General features: G+C 37.3%; 1 protein-coding gene across 1 annotated transcript in view; it reads right to left on the bottom strand.

The window, feature by feature from the left end:
* Positions 1–16,401, bottom strand: part of NSMCE2 (NSE2 (MMS21) homolog, SMC5-SMC6 complex SUMO ligase) — a 127,971-nt gene that overhangs the window by 110,628 nt on the left and 942 nt on the right. The window contains exon 2 of the mRNA XM_058831466.1: positions 13,217–13,364. Within this exon, the coding sequence (XP_058687449.1) occupies positions 13,217–13,364 (148 nt within the window). The remainder of the gene's footprint in view (positions 1–13,216; positions 13,365–16,401) is intronic.

Here is a 16,401-nt window from a genome sequence, read left to right as displayed (position 1 = left end):
GGGAAAACAATCCAGTTTTATAGGCAGCTTTTAAGACAAATCTGGCTGGCAGCAACTCCAGATTTTCCACCACTGTGAACAAAGCAGTGAAGTTTCTTAAAACAGAGCTGACACTGGTCCACACACGTATATGAATAAACAGAAGACAAATCAGATCCGTAATATACAGCTGACAATAGAAAAGTTGGGGTCTTAAAATCAGAAAAACTGATCTGTAAGATTCTCAGAAATGTGAAGGTTAGTAGAAACCTTGGATGATATGAGTATCATCTCCAAAGTTAATTTTTGAGAATGCAGATACTTCCATGTCCTTTGGATATTTTCCAGTTTCTGCTGAAGAGAACTGACAAACAGAACACAATCAAGGTTAAAATAAAGGAGTCTAGAAAACAAGTGTCCCATGCAAGCAAAGGTCAGGTGATGTTCTCCATGCAAAACATCCAATTCAGCATGAATCACATATTGATATGGCACTTGAAGTGCTAATCATGCCACAGTACTAAAGCTAGTGCTTTATAGTGTTTAGTTGTGATAAAGTGTTTAACTGTGATAAACACTATAAACACTAACAGCCCATAATTCCTCAAAATGACCAAAAACACCCCAAAACCCCAACACAAAAAAAAAAAAAAAAAAAAAAAAAAACCACCAAAAAAACAAAAAACCAACCCACATAATCCTCTTACATAGACAATGCAAAGGCAAAGACTGCACACAAACTTCAAGTGTAATGAAAACCAGCATTTCTTTCTGCCTCTAGCAGGCTTCCCTTGCATAAAACCTCTTCTGTGAATTGGCAGGTCTCTTTTTGGCATGAATTGCTGCTATGTGGCATTCATTCTGCTGCTTGAATGCTGGTAAGTGACAGAGCTAAATCTTTCCATTGCTGAAATTTCACTTCCCACAAAATTCATACAAAAAAATCGTCCTATTACAAGGAGCTGATACTTTCTTATCATGCAGAAAATGCATATCTCTGTGAAAAAAAAAAAATGCAATGCAAGTCTATACTATCTGGGTCTCTCATACACCCACAAATATTTACAATTTTGAGAGGAAACAGGAATTTGTTTGATGGCTTACAGTATACCACAGATTATGGTCTCTCAGCATGTTTTTCATATAGTGCTGTTATCTTTGTCCATAGTAGGAAAGAAGAAACTTTGAGGGGCCTCATGGCTTCTCAAATGGTAGTTTTGAAAAAAAAAACAGGAATATAAATTGAAACTGAATGTGGAAATGTTCTGTAACAAGATAAGACGTAAAATGTTGTCTCCGTTTCAACTTAAACAGAACTGGTAAACTATGACATAGCTATCAGTCATCATGTTATTAAAATAATTAAATTCAGAACCATAGGACTATGGTTGAGATTTGTGTGGCTAACATGCACTAGTTGAGAAAATTTTCTCTCCTTTATACTGGTATGTTTCTGAATTTTGTTCAATTTAATTTTTTTTTTCTGTAAAAGTGATTGGGCCAAGTTTGTACACAAAATTATATTCAGTGGAGAAATCTTGATTACCTTGAGACATCAGACCAGACTACACACCTCTAAAAAGGTATGGATAAAATCTAAAAATACCAAGAAAATATAGAATTTGAATGAGTTATGTCATACCTAATTCTCTCAAAAACAGCTGTGAATTAGATCCACACCCACAAGTAATAAACTTCAAAAAACGAAGTCTTGTGAAAATGTCACATTAATCTACCCATGCAGTAAATGTCTACTCACCCACTACTTACTAAGATGATTAGTAAGGAAATCACAAGTTAAACTTTATTCATCTGAAGAAAAATAGGAAAGAGGTTGCAAGGTTGATTTAACTCAGAAGATATTATTGTCACTTGACATTTACATGCAATGTATAATTCCATTCCCACTTACAGTCTGGGGAAAGCCTGTTAAAATTACTTCCTTAATGTGTGAACACTTCTTTGAATTGTGTTCTTTTCATCTGCCACCTTCTCCTTAAGCCAGCTGGCTCCTTTTGTTAAGTCTTTTTTAATAGGAAAGTTCATTATATGTAATTTAGGGAGCAGTTTTAGACTGTCACCTTCTATTCAGTGCTACTGCACACGCATATTTCAGGGCACTCTATAGTATCTATTGATAATGTCAAAAACACAAAAAGTTCACACACATATGCTGAACAGCTCTACCATGGGACTAATGGAAATGACCACATCTATCTCCTCATTTTCATCCACATGGACTAGTCCTCCTTCCATTTAGATGCCAGACTACTCTTCCTCTTTGTAGAAGATAATACCTTTGTGGCAACTAGAGAAGTTGCTTTCATGGAAACACTATTAGGAAGGCTTTCAAGTATCTTTTGTCATCTAGAGACTGACCAGCATACTGTCCTGCTTAATCCTGTTGCTGTGGCTTTCTTATTTCTTACTTTTTCTTCTCCTTCATTACACACTTCTTTACCACTTACTCCTCTCCCCTTCTATTCCTTCTCATCCAGCTCCCCCATTCCCACTTTTTTTCCCTGAGCACTTGCTAGCCGACTTCTTGATTCTTTATGTGCAAGTGCTGTCTTCCAGTGATCACAATCTTTGGGGGTCACCTCTCACTTTCTCCCATCCTTTTATGTAATAGCAGCTCTAACAGACTCATAGCTGTTGGTTTTCTACTGAAACAACAATAACAAAAAGGGCGTAAGTTCCCTGGTCATTAGTAGTAACTGCTGTGTCCTGCAGAGCTCAGGAACTAACCTAACATAAACACTGCCTGAGGGTGCCTGGGCAGTGGGAGTGACAGCAGTTACTTGGTTACTACGTGCCCTACACAAAAGGTTGTGCTCTATGATGTTCATCCATAATGTCAGACCCTTGCTCAATGTCTAAGAGGGTACAGGGATTGTTCTGGTTTTTTTAGTTTTTTTTTTAAGTAGAGGCTGACTGCATGCCGACAATTTGGCAGATGCATCCCTATCTTTAGCGGCATATAGTGCATAATTCAGGCAAAGACTCTAAACAAACAAGCATGAGACTAAATCCTCCTAATTGCATTGTCCTTCAATAAGCTCTCTCAGTATTTCAAAGAAAGAGCAACACAAATTACCTATGCCTGGAATGTGGGAGTTACACTAGGACTGACTAAAGCAGCTCAACTTGTGAACTTAAAGATGCTAAAGGCAACTTGCTCATGATTCACCACTACCATTTTGAAGATTTCTGAACATATTGGGCTCTTTGATTATCAGATAAAAATGTAAGATCCAGTGCCTGAAAACTGAAAGGTAAAAGAAAACACAAGGTGGAACTGTTTATTCAGAGATAGGATGGATTCTTCAGTTGACCTCTTGCTGAACTTTGGGTTTCACTGTAAATTTTCTTTCTGTAAGCAGTTCTAGTAGCACATTTTTTGAATCAGTGCAAAATTTTCTCTCTCCATATAGTATTGTCCCACAAATAAAGACCAGACTACCCTCCTGTAGACACGGTTGTGGATCCAAGTGTAAAATTTCACTTAGTACCCTGAGTGTATTCCAGTGGTTTGAACCATTTCATATCACCTGTAATCACACCTACAGTTGTGATATTTCCTATTTGTCAATTAACAAAGGCAAGGGTATTATCTTTGCTGGTCTGTTGTCTTCTGCTGCCTTTTATTTCCCCTGTACACATATTATTTCTGGTTACCCATTTCATATTTTTTTCCAATCACCTACAATTCACATTATTTTTAAACTCTTGTAACATAATTTCCTCAGGCATAGATGACATAAGCAAAACCAGAAATTAATATCTACACAGGAGTTTGAGATATTCATACATCCTCCCAAAACATTTCTAACACCTCTTTTTATAGAAGGCAAACTCATGTTTTGTGACTTCCAGTGACTTCCTCAAGGCCACAGTGTGGTGCCAGTTTGAAAGCACAGTTAGTCCCAGCCTTGAGGACTCAGAAAAATTAAATTCAAGAGTACCTCCGTTATTCTATCTCATTCATATCATGCTATTATGTGTTCCTTGTTCTTCTTCAGAGAAAATGGTAAAAAAAAAAGAGAAGGGAAACAAAATAACCTATGAAAATTATAATTAAAAATATTTTAAAGCTCCAATTTAGACCACCAACCCCTGCCTATCCTCCACAAGATGGTCTTTTTCATAGGTTTCAGTGTCAGTAAGGAACACAAAAATCTTACACACATTTTTAACTGAAAAAGAAAACATTCCCGTTTAAATTCCTGGGATTTAATCAGTACATATTACAATCTTCATTCTTTGGAGCATCAGTGTGCTATGTAACATTGGTGTAAATTTCATAAAATACGTCATAAAACCTCTATTTGAGTCAGAGGTTTTGGTTTTTTTTAACTGAAAGTATTAAAAACTTCTATGTTCACTTACAAAAAAAATGTTACTTGAGTATGAGAAAAACCAAGGTAAAAGCTAGTAAAAAGTTCTTGAATTTCTGAAGACATGAACAAAGAGAGAGGAAAAGAAAGGGAAAAAAATTTTGAAAATGTCCTGTATCTATTCGTAGCGATCTGGATGAAGTTTCATAATGATCACATCTACGTAAGGGCTTCCTTCATGTTTTGACCAAACACTGAGAATGTGTCATACAGTAAATTACTCAGATAAAATATTTCTCTTTGGCTTTTGTTCAAAAAGGTTGATTTATCTTTGCGCTAAAGAGCCCGCACAAGACCTCAGCAGTACTTCATAGTATTTCTAAACTGGAACAGACCATCAGCATCATTCTGTTCTGATCTCATGCATAACAGAGGCCAAAGAACCTCACCCAGCAATTTCAAGCCTATAACTCACAGCCATAAGCTCACTCATTCTCTCAAGGTTAACATCACTAGTGCACAGAAGGTCTCCAAAAAGGTCTGTACAGCATTTAAATCCCACTTATGATCTATTTTAAAGACTACTGAGATTTTATGAGGTCTAGGACAGAGAAATTTATAGTAACTATGGGTACATGAGGTAACCCACCAGGTGACTGCAAATCTCTCTGACTCACAATGACCTTTGGGGGAGAAAACTACCCACTGCCTTAGAAAAATACATAAGAAAATGGAATAAATATTCACACATATGCATGTATTTGACATCAGACACTATGTAAATACCACCTTACCAAAATCTGTGAAATAAAACTGGGCAGTTTTCATCTGAGCACTCCTAAGAGTTCTGACAAACACAGGACTGTCCAGCTCTGACCTTCCGCTCAGGTGCACACTGTCAGGACATTTCCATGAGAACAAACTAAGGACAGTTATTCAGCAAGCTAAGCTTTAAACCAAGCCTGGATTTCACTCTGAATGATACTCTCCAGATAAACCACAACATAACATCTTCATGCAAGAATAAATGTATAAAACGCAGTGATCAGGATCAATCTGATAACACAAATTCTCTTTCTATTCATCGTAATCCGTCATTTATATTTTGTTGTCACTAAATGCAAGAGTACAGCGATAAGGCACCAGCACCTCTAGATGCATTCTAGGAGTGAGTTCCAGAGTGCCACAGCCAGTGAAGCAAAAAGGAAAGCCTCTGCTGCCACCTAAAGGGTTTCTCTGCACTTCGAACTGCTGAAGCTGAGGAACAAAGATACACCCAGCTTAATGAGCACCCAAACTGAAAAAGAGCTATCAGATCAAAAGCACACTGCTGAAAACAGTAATATAGCTGCTTAATATAGCTTATTACAGCTTAATAGAGCTGCTTTCCCCTCACTGCACTGTGCTTTGCTTGCAGTCAAAATTACAGCTAGGAAACAGTAACAACACTACATATTTGTTTCTTCCCACTCTGTAAGATTATAGACTACAGTCAGAGTGGTTTTGGATAAATATGAAAGAACAAAAATCTTTCCTTACAAGTCATATTTTTCCAGATTTTGAAACCAGGCACATTTCCAATTCTCCTTTTTTGGGCTGCTTCTTTGAAGAACAACTTCCGGAACCAACCAGTGTGTTCCAGCAGCGGGCTCATCAGCACTGGATATAAACATTGTAAGTAAAGAGAGGTAGGAAAAAAAAAAAGTAATCCAGCTCTCTCTTCTCAAAATTTTACATTGACCGCATAGTGCAATATATTGAGCATACTTTAAAAAATGTAACTTTTTTGTTTTCAGAAAAGTATTTCACAAGAACTCAACCAGTCTTTCTTGTTTCAAAGAATGCAATTACTTGAAGATATACTCTAAGCATAACATCATGTACTCACTTGAAGAAAACGTTATCTTTCTCATTGTTAGTTGAAAGGTTAAATACCTGTATATGAGGTTAAATACATCTTTCCTAAAAATATTAATCTTAAACCAGGGATTTGAAGGAAAACAAGTATTTTTGGGAATCTGGAACATTTTATTTCCCATACCACAAAACACAAGCTTACTTTGGACAACAGGAAAAGAACTTCTCCAAGAAAGACGTAATTCTGGTACCTACACTGAGTTTGTGCATATCGCCAGTTAGCACCACAGACATTGGTGTAGAAACAAAGCAGATCAGTGAACAGTTTCTGGCAGAGAAGAACCTGGGGCTAGGACAAAAATTCCTCTGAGCAGCATGGTATCATAAGGGAATTCTTGCAGCTTCACAGAAAACATCTAGCAGAGTCTTACACAGAAGGATGAACTTCATGCATTATTGGTCTCTCCTCATTTTCTATACTACCTCCTCATAACTAGAAAACATTTTTGCATAGCAAGTGTCAGTGAAAAGCCATTGATGTCCAGGATGGACTTCGACATTCTACACTTACATTCTCCAACAAGAAAACAGAAAATCTACAGTTAGGTTCTCCAATAAGAAAAAAAAAATGTATTCCTACAGTACATATAAAGCTGTTTGCTACTTTCTTCTAACAAGCAACTTCACAGACACATGGACCTAAGAATGAAAACCAAGGTCTGATTTCTCATGAACAGTCCTTGCAACACAGACCACAGCTCTGACCATTACGAGGCCACTGTGAGGTGGAGACTTGACCAAAGTACCATTTGTATGTGATAGAAAGCAGAATGTGCAAGAAAACACCTTGACATGGTTTATCTTGCTTGGACAAGAACAGGGCAGCAAGGCAAAGTTTATTCTGCTCATTTCCTCAGTCAGAGGACCTTCATGCTCACACCTCTTACTCAAGCAGGTCACAAAATGTTACTCCAGCCTATTTGCTACAGGCTGTTCTCAGGACACATACCTTATGTTTGGATTATTTTTAAGAAGTACGATGATCTCTAACACCATGGAAACTAAGAGACTACTAACATTTTAGAAGCAGAGGTGCCAGCAGATTGATTTCTGGATCCAAAACAATTACATCATAGTCATTTCATGCACAAGAACTTTGTCAATGTCAAGATTCATGTTATGGTACAATACTGCAGTGTTGGGAAGGTAGAATTAGAAAGAAATTATAAATATGATTCTTTAGCCAGAAACACTAAGGAAGAAATACAAATGAAAGCACGGTTTGAGTAATTCAAAGAAACCGGGCTGGTATGCCAGAACACATTCTTTCCCCTTATAAAACTAAGCTGAGACCCCTCTCCCCAGCCTTATAAGGAAAGCTCTGAAGGACTCTGAGATAACTAAAAATATGCAAAAGCAGTGAATTCTATAGGTCACACACAAATGTTACTGTATTAGTATACTTATAAAGATTGGTTAGTGAAGGAATAGAATATTCAATGTATAGGTTATATAAGTAATAGTAAAAGAGAGTTCGCTCTCTTAGCCCTCTTAGCCCTCTTGCTTAGCTCTCTTTGTCTCTCTTAGCCTTCTTGCCTCACTCTACACTGTTGCTGCTCTCTTTTTCCTGCCCTTTCCTGCTCTTCTTTATCCTTTTTTTCCAGCTCTCTCACTTCTGTTCTGTTCCCCTCTTTCTTAGCAATCTTAAGTCTTGAACTCATGTATTCATATTTTACCCCCTTTTGTATTGTTCTCTCCCAGCCTGCTTTGAGCTTCATCTGCTGGCTCATAGCAGACTCTCTCTCTACCATGCCCTGAAATAAACTACTAACATCTAACTCGACTATATGGGTCTCTGCCATGTCTCGGACTGTCCACCCCGAAGCATCTCTTACACTGCAGGAATTCTGCATTTGAATTTCCAAGGAAAAATAAGCTAGGGGAAAAAAAAAAAAAAAAGAACAAAGAAAACATTAACCAGATCATTTGATATTCAAGCAGAGCAACAGAGCCCATTTTCATACTGGAATTTATACCATTCCAAATAGAAGTTTTAGGTCAATGACAGAGAAACTGATATGGAAAGGGCCCCTCTCTCAGGGATGAAAAAACTTAGAATGTTCAAGTCTGACTGTTTCAGGCTGCCGCAATGGGTTTAGAAAGTCACTGCATAGAACCGTGGCTATTCCATATAAACTCATCCAGTTGTCCATCAAAAGGCTGGTAATAATTTCATAAAACAAGGCTAAGCACCACATCTGGATGCTCCAAACGTCAACAACCCTCAGCAACATTTAGAGCTGTTCTTGTTAAAACCATTCTAACTGAAAAGCGAGATAAGTCAAAGTAATGTGGGTAATCTCACAGGGTTAAATCCACATGGAAAGAAGATCCTACATTACCAGCTAGTGTTTAACTAGTACTGAACAGGCATGATGACACAAGTGGATCTCAATCAACTGGTGATGAGAAAGCAGTCAGAAAAGGAGTACGTTTCACATATGAGATGCAGTGCAGCACATATGAAGAAAAGCACAGGGACAGCCTTGGGACAAGGGGAACAGACAAATGGGGTAAGCAGACAGAATTGAAGTAAACTCTGCTGGCAGAAGTAGCAGGTTATGCAATGAGCAGACAAGAAAGAAAAGTCAGAGCTGTAACTCTTAATCTGGGGAAATGCCAAAGAATTGTATCACTAACATTTTTAAGACCCCTGGGCCTGTTCTGTACACAGTGGTGAGCACAAAAACCCTTCAAAGGATGGTAAGAAAACAGGAGGAATTCTCAAGCAGATCCTAATCGTGCTACAGGAAGATCACTGCTATGCAATACAGACAGCAAACAGCCATGGGCAGCACCTGACCAAGACATTTTCTGCAAGTCTTTGAAGAAAAGGTAGCTCTTTTTTTTTTTCCTCAAGTAAGATTAGAATTCACCTGCAGCAACTGCTTCCCAAAAACAGCTATTCCACACCTCATGGCCTCTAGACTTCACCCTGGGAAAGTGATGTAGGGTTGGAAGAATATCCCAGACATCAAGGAAACATCTTGCTTTCTATTAGAAAACCCATTCAGCTAATTAGACAAAACCCTAACTGTTCATTCTTTTAAATGCTTTTCAAAAATTTTATGCTAAGAAATTCTTACCTTGTCTGTAGTTAGTATACTCTCCAGACCTCCCAATTATTTCCCACTTGGGAGGACAATCCTCCCAGCTTGGACTCCAGCCCAGACAAAAGCAACACCCCATCTAAAGAGCAGCTGTTGGACTGGAAGCCTGGAGATTACCATGAGATAAAATTTCTTCATTTCAATATCCATAGCTTTCCATACTTTACAATCCCATATTCTTGAAAAAGTTCTGCTGAAGAGTCACCTAAAACTGCCATCCTCAGCAAGCTGACAAAATGTATACCCAAAATCTGGAGCAAATCTGGGAATGGATGTCTGTCATGGATATGCCAGTTTGTCCTGGGCCAGTATATTCTTACCATAATCAGCATATCAGTCAATGTGGAATTGCAGGTTTCACTAATTCCAGAAACAGAGAATAAAACTTATCATTCAAGTATTTGACATGGATGTCCATCAGTGCCTTCTAACTCTATAGAACTACTCCAAGTAGGTAAGTAAAGACAGTTCAGCAACCAAAAGAAGTTAAACTAGCAGTGCAAACAGCTGTTCCTGTGTGCAGAGGTGTCAACACATGGCTTAAAGTTCAACACTCAGAGAATTACAGTTCAGAGATGCTGACAAACAAGTACTTGTGACAAGTAACTTAATGAATTCTCTTTCTGCAATCACACTAATAAAGCTCAAAACCAGAATGAGGCAAGATTTAGGAAGATGCAAATTATAGAACTGAGATGATTTTACTTGCATTATAACTGATTTTGAACAGTGTCATCCTCAAATTCTCAAATCTATTAGGTCTCCAATCCAGCAAAGGATATAAGCATGTGCTTTAGTTTTAAAGTATTCAGATGCTTGAAAGTTTGGTGGACCACTCAGAACTATCAATGTGTCCTGTCATTCAGTATTTTACTAGGCTGGGCCACAGAATATCGAAGAGCACAGGCAGGACATACTGAAATCAAGGGTGCACAGTCTGTTTTTTTCCTTACATCATTTATTTATATAGTAACTTTTCAAAATGCTTATATACAACAACAGTGTTCTTTAAAGAAGTGAAAAATACATCCATTAGACAATGTCAGTATCTAAAAGACAATCAGCAGAAAGACTGTGAAGGACAAAAGATTTATCTTTCTTTTTCACTCTTTAAATAAAATGAGCTTTTAAATTGGCTGCTTCCCTTTCACATTCAGTTTGCTGAAACTAATTTTCACCTCCAGATTCACAGATCCTTAATCCCTTCCAGGATCTTTTAAAATTCTGTCTCTTTGCCAGCACATGCACATAACACCTATGTTCAATGCTAAAAGTCAGCAGGTTCTCAATTGACAGGGAGAACTTAATCAGCAATTTAACTTCATAGACATCAACAAAACCCCTTAAAAATAAGAGGTTTTCATGATCAGATACATTAAAATTATTCTGCACACTGTTGGCTATTATTAGTAATAGCCTTATTAATAATAGTCTTATTTTTCTAGAGATTGTACAAATTCATAAATGAGCAATGCCTGACCTAAATATTTAACACAAGTAATTTCTTTTCATAAATCTATACAGGAGTAGAACAAAATAAATATTTAATAAATACATTTAACAGTAAATGTTTTCAGGATTTTGTTGGTGGGGAATAGGAATTAAGAGAGGAAAAATCACCCATTGAACTAACTTTGCTGTCTTTTCAGTTGCCTTAAGAAGCAAATGTAATTTTTCTCATGTACTTGCTACAAAAAATGTTGTTATTATTCACAAAAAACAGTACTGTCCATTATGAAAGACTAAAGGAACAATATACACCACAGAAAAAGTGCTTGCAAACTAAAATAAACAGTTGCAACAGAATTCCTTGCTTCCACAAAGCTTGGCAATGAAACCTGTCAGAAGCCAGACAGTCAAATTTTGCAAAGGAAATTAAAGCAAATTGCAAATGAGACAGGAAGAAGAACACAAAAATATATTATCTAACTATGTCTCGAAATTAAATTTTTCCTCAGAACATGATGGCAAAGTAGGACAGATGAGCAACAGCTCTAGAAATAGAAATTGCCACATGTGACCTGGAGGTAAGAGCTGAACAGTCAAGCCCAGCAGATCAGATGATGCTAATTCTAAAACACCGAGAGTTTACCGAAGCATGTTACCACAGAAACCTGGTATCATTCCTGATGGCATTTTGTAAGGAGCACAAGAACTTGAAGTCCAAGCAGAGTAGTCAGGGGAATGAAAACCAAACCTTACAAAAGTGACGACCACTATTTGTTCATTCCATGTAAATACATCTGCAAGGAAAGGTGTAAGAGTGAAGACAACTGTTGTAGGTAAAATATAATTTGGGAACACCAGACCAAAGAAGTATAACCTACAAATCCTAGAAATCTGGAATACCTTCTCTGTAGTGCAATGGGATGGACTATGATAATAGATCATGCTTGATAATTCTATAACCATGATTCAACAGGAAAGTTGCCTCTACTAGAATAAAATGTGTTATGATCTAGATAGGAGCTGTTTTCCAGTCCCATGATGTAACTTAACATATTTCATCAGGAGTAATCTTCTCCTCTCGTGATAGAATGCTAAAAATGGTCCTTTTGGTTACTGAGTTAAATGAACAAAATAATTTCAAGCTTTTAATTAAAGACCAATTTGTCAGAAGCAGGTAAATGAGGAAGAGACATTTGCTAGGAGTACAAGGCACAAACTTGCAGTTGCAGATCTGCACAGCTGAGCTTAAGTTGCCTTACATCCTTCCCAGTAGGAATGCAACAGGAGCTTCTACTGAAGAGTGAAATTAATAAAGACTTATTTTTTCGTATAAATAATTAATTTCTGTGGTCTTGAGGATGAAAAAATTAAATACATTCAATGTATTTCCATGCATTCCTTATAATAAACTAGGAGAGATGGTGACTGCTAAAGCAGAGAGGAAATGGAACTGATTACATGAGTTTTATGTCAAAGGGAATCCCCAAGTCACTGTTCAGACAAGCTTCCCATTTTCCCTTCCTGCTAGAAATGACATGTCAATTGTCTCTGACAGCAGTATGGATAAAAAGGTGAAAGGAGAGAGAACTATGACACTAGACGATGAGAAAAACATTAATCTTGATTGTACGTAATCCTTGGCTTAGCTGAGTGCAAGATATATAAAGAACAGTTGAACTTTTCTTCCAGAAGATTCTTGTTCTCCACTCTCTGCTCTTTATTAAAACTACCAGAGGTTTGTAGCTTTAAAGTTTTTATTTTTCCCTAGTGAAAACATTAACACAGATCTAAGATACGGAAATGGGTCAGCTAATGCTTGTCTTTGAAAAGTAGCTTTGCAGTGCTCCTTTCATTGTGAAATAGCAATGACATGACCAGCAGCAGTAATTAAAGACTTAAAGTACCCCACTTTGCAAATGTCCAAATTGAAGCATCCTAAAAAATGCCTGATTTTCAGGAGAGACAGTGTTTAAAAAAACTGCATCCTCTATCAGGTGTCTCAAGCTTTCTATTCAAAATCTTTAGCATTATTTTAATATATTTTGCCCTGAATGTCAAATAAAACACACACAAAGAAGCAGTATGAGAATGAAAACTCATTTTATTCACCCACTTAAGAGGCCTCCTCCATCTCATTCAGCAATGTTAAAGTTTCTACAAAGCTGTAGGGTAACAATCACTGGAATACCATTAGTCTTGGGTGTCACAAAAGCAGGGACAATATTTGCCAGGTATTTACATTTTCACTGAATTTATCATTTAAATGAAATCTTCCATTTAACTGAAATTATTTTAATGAAAACACCCTGGGCAAGCCAGAAGAGCTGCAATAAAGGTTGATATTAACAGCAACAAAGTCAAAATACATAGGTCTGGGACTTACCTGTCAGATTCAGGACACAATAAATGAGAGAATATACTTACTGAAACTTTCCACAAGGTCAAGGGCAACCTGAGTAGCCACATCCATTCCAGAGTTGATGTAGGACTGGCAGTTTTTCAAAGAAGAAAGAGCAGAATCAATTGCATTGAATGAGATCCTTGGACCACCTGACATCTTGAAATTGTTACTCTAGAAATAACAGGGAGAACATATTAAAAGAAGCTGCACACAAAGAATTTGGGATAGACAACCTAAGTTCTAAGAGATAGCTAAACATAAAGCAGTGTCAACAGAATCACTGAAACATTAGGGAGCAGGAATGAAAACTTAGCTCCCAAGATATCAGTAATTTCAGTGAAAGTGCAATGCATCACAGGTTTCAATTCACCTCCTATTCAGTATTAAGCAAAACTACACCACTAAAAGCAACTTGCAGTTTTCCTCTGCTCATTTCTATCACTAAATGACAGTGAAGTTCAAACTCCACAACTATGTCTGCTTGAAAACTACTGCTGTATTTCAGATCCAAAAGAAGATCCAAAAAAGCCCACATGCCCAAAAACTTGTCTGGGTTATTCAGGCATATAATCAATTAGGCTAGGAAGAAATGTGATTTCTCACATTCAATTTAGTTTCACCAGCAGCTGGCCCTTGGAAAAAATAAGATCCAACAAAGGACCACTCTAAGAATCTTCTTAAGAGTAAAACATCTAGCATCATTTTTATATAAAAGCCCACTTTAAAAATGCTGCCTACTTTTGCCAAAGATGCTACAAACTTTTAGCACCCACATTCCATTAGCACAAAATAAAAGTCACATAGGTGCCATTGTTTATCTTCCTTACAACCCTCTAGTTCTGCAATACACACCCACAGCCTACACCCTTGTGGGGATTAGCTGTTCTGTTATTAGCAGCAGCTATTATTAACAGCTCTATATTATTAGGGTTTTTTTAATTTAAAAAAAAAATTGCATAAGCAAAAACACTCAAAAGTTCTAATAATAATTGTTATTATTAGAACCTTCAAATGTTTTTGCTTATGCTGTGCCTATCGACTCTGCTCCCATCCATGTTTCCTCACAAAAATCCCCAATTTCTGCTCTTCCTTCTTCATGCTTTGCCATAACCCACTCAGACAACATGTAGCTACTATGAGAAATGTGAACCTCGTGTGCAGAATTTTATACTTCAAGTTGCAGATTAGAAAAATTCTGCTTTAGCTTTAGATACACACAAAAAAAAGAAGAAAAATAGGCAGAGCAAAGCAGAACTCTTAGATAAACAGAAACACTGCATTATTCCATGTAAAGAATAACTAGTATGTTCAAGGACTATATTGGGACACCATTGGGGAAGATAGAGAGCAGAATCCACAAACAAATTTGGGGTATACTAGAAGGGGAACAGTTGTTCTATCAGTAACAGCCTTTAACAGGGTCTTTAACAGATTGCTGTTTAATCCAACAGCAATCTCGAAAACCTCTAAATAGAAAGTACAAACAGAATTAGAATATATATACATAATATACAATAGAAAGTTTTGTATACCTAAGGCTGTATCTCTCTCTGCTGCTTTCCCTCAAACTCCAGAACTTCTTGTGTTCCCCCTAACCTGAACAACATTGACACATTCCTCACAAGCACTATGCAGACTGTGAGACCTGAATACCTGATGTCTCCTAATGTTTATTTCCTATAATTTTCCTTTCTTTTCATTTATGAAATGTGCTTGGCCAGTGAATACTATCTTTTAGTATACCATCTTTAGGTCATGTGCTTCCAGCAACATTTTGTTGAAAGTTTAATCTCACCACAAATTGAACTTCTTAATTACATGCAAATTTGTCTTCCTCTCTATCCCCTTCTAAAGATACATCTTTCCACAGATGCAGCAGGCTTCAACTACAGCTCTTGTTATGTCACCTCATGCTCTCCCTGACAGAAGACTGTGACTGCTATCATTTGAGATCTTAAGAGGCTGTCAAACTGACAACAGAAGACAAGGGGAAAGTTCCTTATAGAACTCCTTAAAACTAAAGAAAAAGGATGCTCTTGAAGATTTAATAACAAATTCCTTCAGCTAGTATATTATTTAACATTTTTTTAAGGTACTTGTTTGCTATCTTAGCAAGACTGTTTGTATAGGATCTCTGTGATCCAAATATACACTATTGAATAGTCACATAAACTCATGTGAGCAACTTTATCTTTCTGAGCCCATTTTATGTATCAAAGTTAACAAAGAGAGCCTAATTCCTCTCTTGAACTTGGTAAATCTCACTGAGAAAGCCTGCTGTTCTTTTGGAAATTTCACAGATACACACTGTGAAAGCAGGAATCTGGAAAAAAAGAAACCAACAGGAAAAGTTAAAAAGGCTCCTTCATTCTCATGAGCAAATACGCAGAAGCAGATGTTACTGGTTGTTACCAAAAACACTGGTTATGACATTAAATCATATTGCAGTGGTAGGTTCATCTCAATCTGTCTTTTGGCAAGTGATTCCTTTTAGATGAATTTTCCTTTTTTTGGTTTTTAATAAAAGATTATTTTTCTTAGAAACTGGTTACAATCCTGTAATGCCCCAGCCTACTTGATGGGTTCAGGGGAAGGAAGTGGGATATACCCTGGGCAGTGCACAGGAAAAACAGCCAAATTACCAGGAGACTCCATAACAACTTTTACTTGGAAACTTTAGAATATTCAAGTAGAATAAGATACTTGCCAAATTTTAAAACATCCAGACAAAATAAGGCACTTCCCAAACTTTAGCTCAGCAAACTTTAACTTCTCTAGACATAAGAAGACACTAGAATTTTTCAGCCCAGATTACAACGTATTTTGAGAAGAACGTGTAAGAACACCAGAAAGAAAAAGAAAATGGAAAGAAAAAGGTAGATGGCTACCACCCAGGATCCAGAATTGTCTCAGCAGCTTCTAAACCCCAGGCATAGAGAGTGTTTGGCACACACGTTACTTTCCTTTTATCTCCTACGCTCTGCCACCTCAGGGCTTACAGGCCCTGTTCCCCCACCACTTCCCAGCTGCCTGTTTCGAGCCAGTCAGCCACTCCTCAGGTCTCCTAAAGATCCCAAGGCAAAGATTTCACTCTTGAGCTTTCTAAGTGAATTCTTCAACTTCAGCTTGGAGCTGTCCATTCTACCTTCCAAAGGAGAGGCACATTCTTAGCTGGAATTGGTTTCTCTGCAGTGCTTGTAACACGCTC

Source organism: Poecile atricapillus, chromosome 2, assembly GCF_030490865.1.
Source record: "Poecile atricapillus isolate bPoeAtr1 chromosome 2, bPoeAtr1.hap1, whole genome shotgun sequence".
In the NCBI taxonomy this organism is placed as follows: domain Eukaryota; kingdom Metazoa; phylum Chordata; class Aves; order Passeriformes; family Paridae; genus Poecile; species Poecile atricapillus.
The sequence above is the reverse complement of the archived record's forward strand: the minus strand, read 5'-3'. Positions and strand labels throughout refer to the sequence as shown.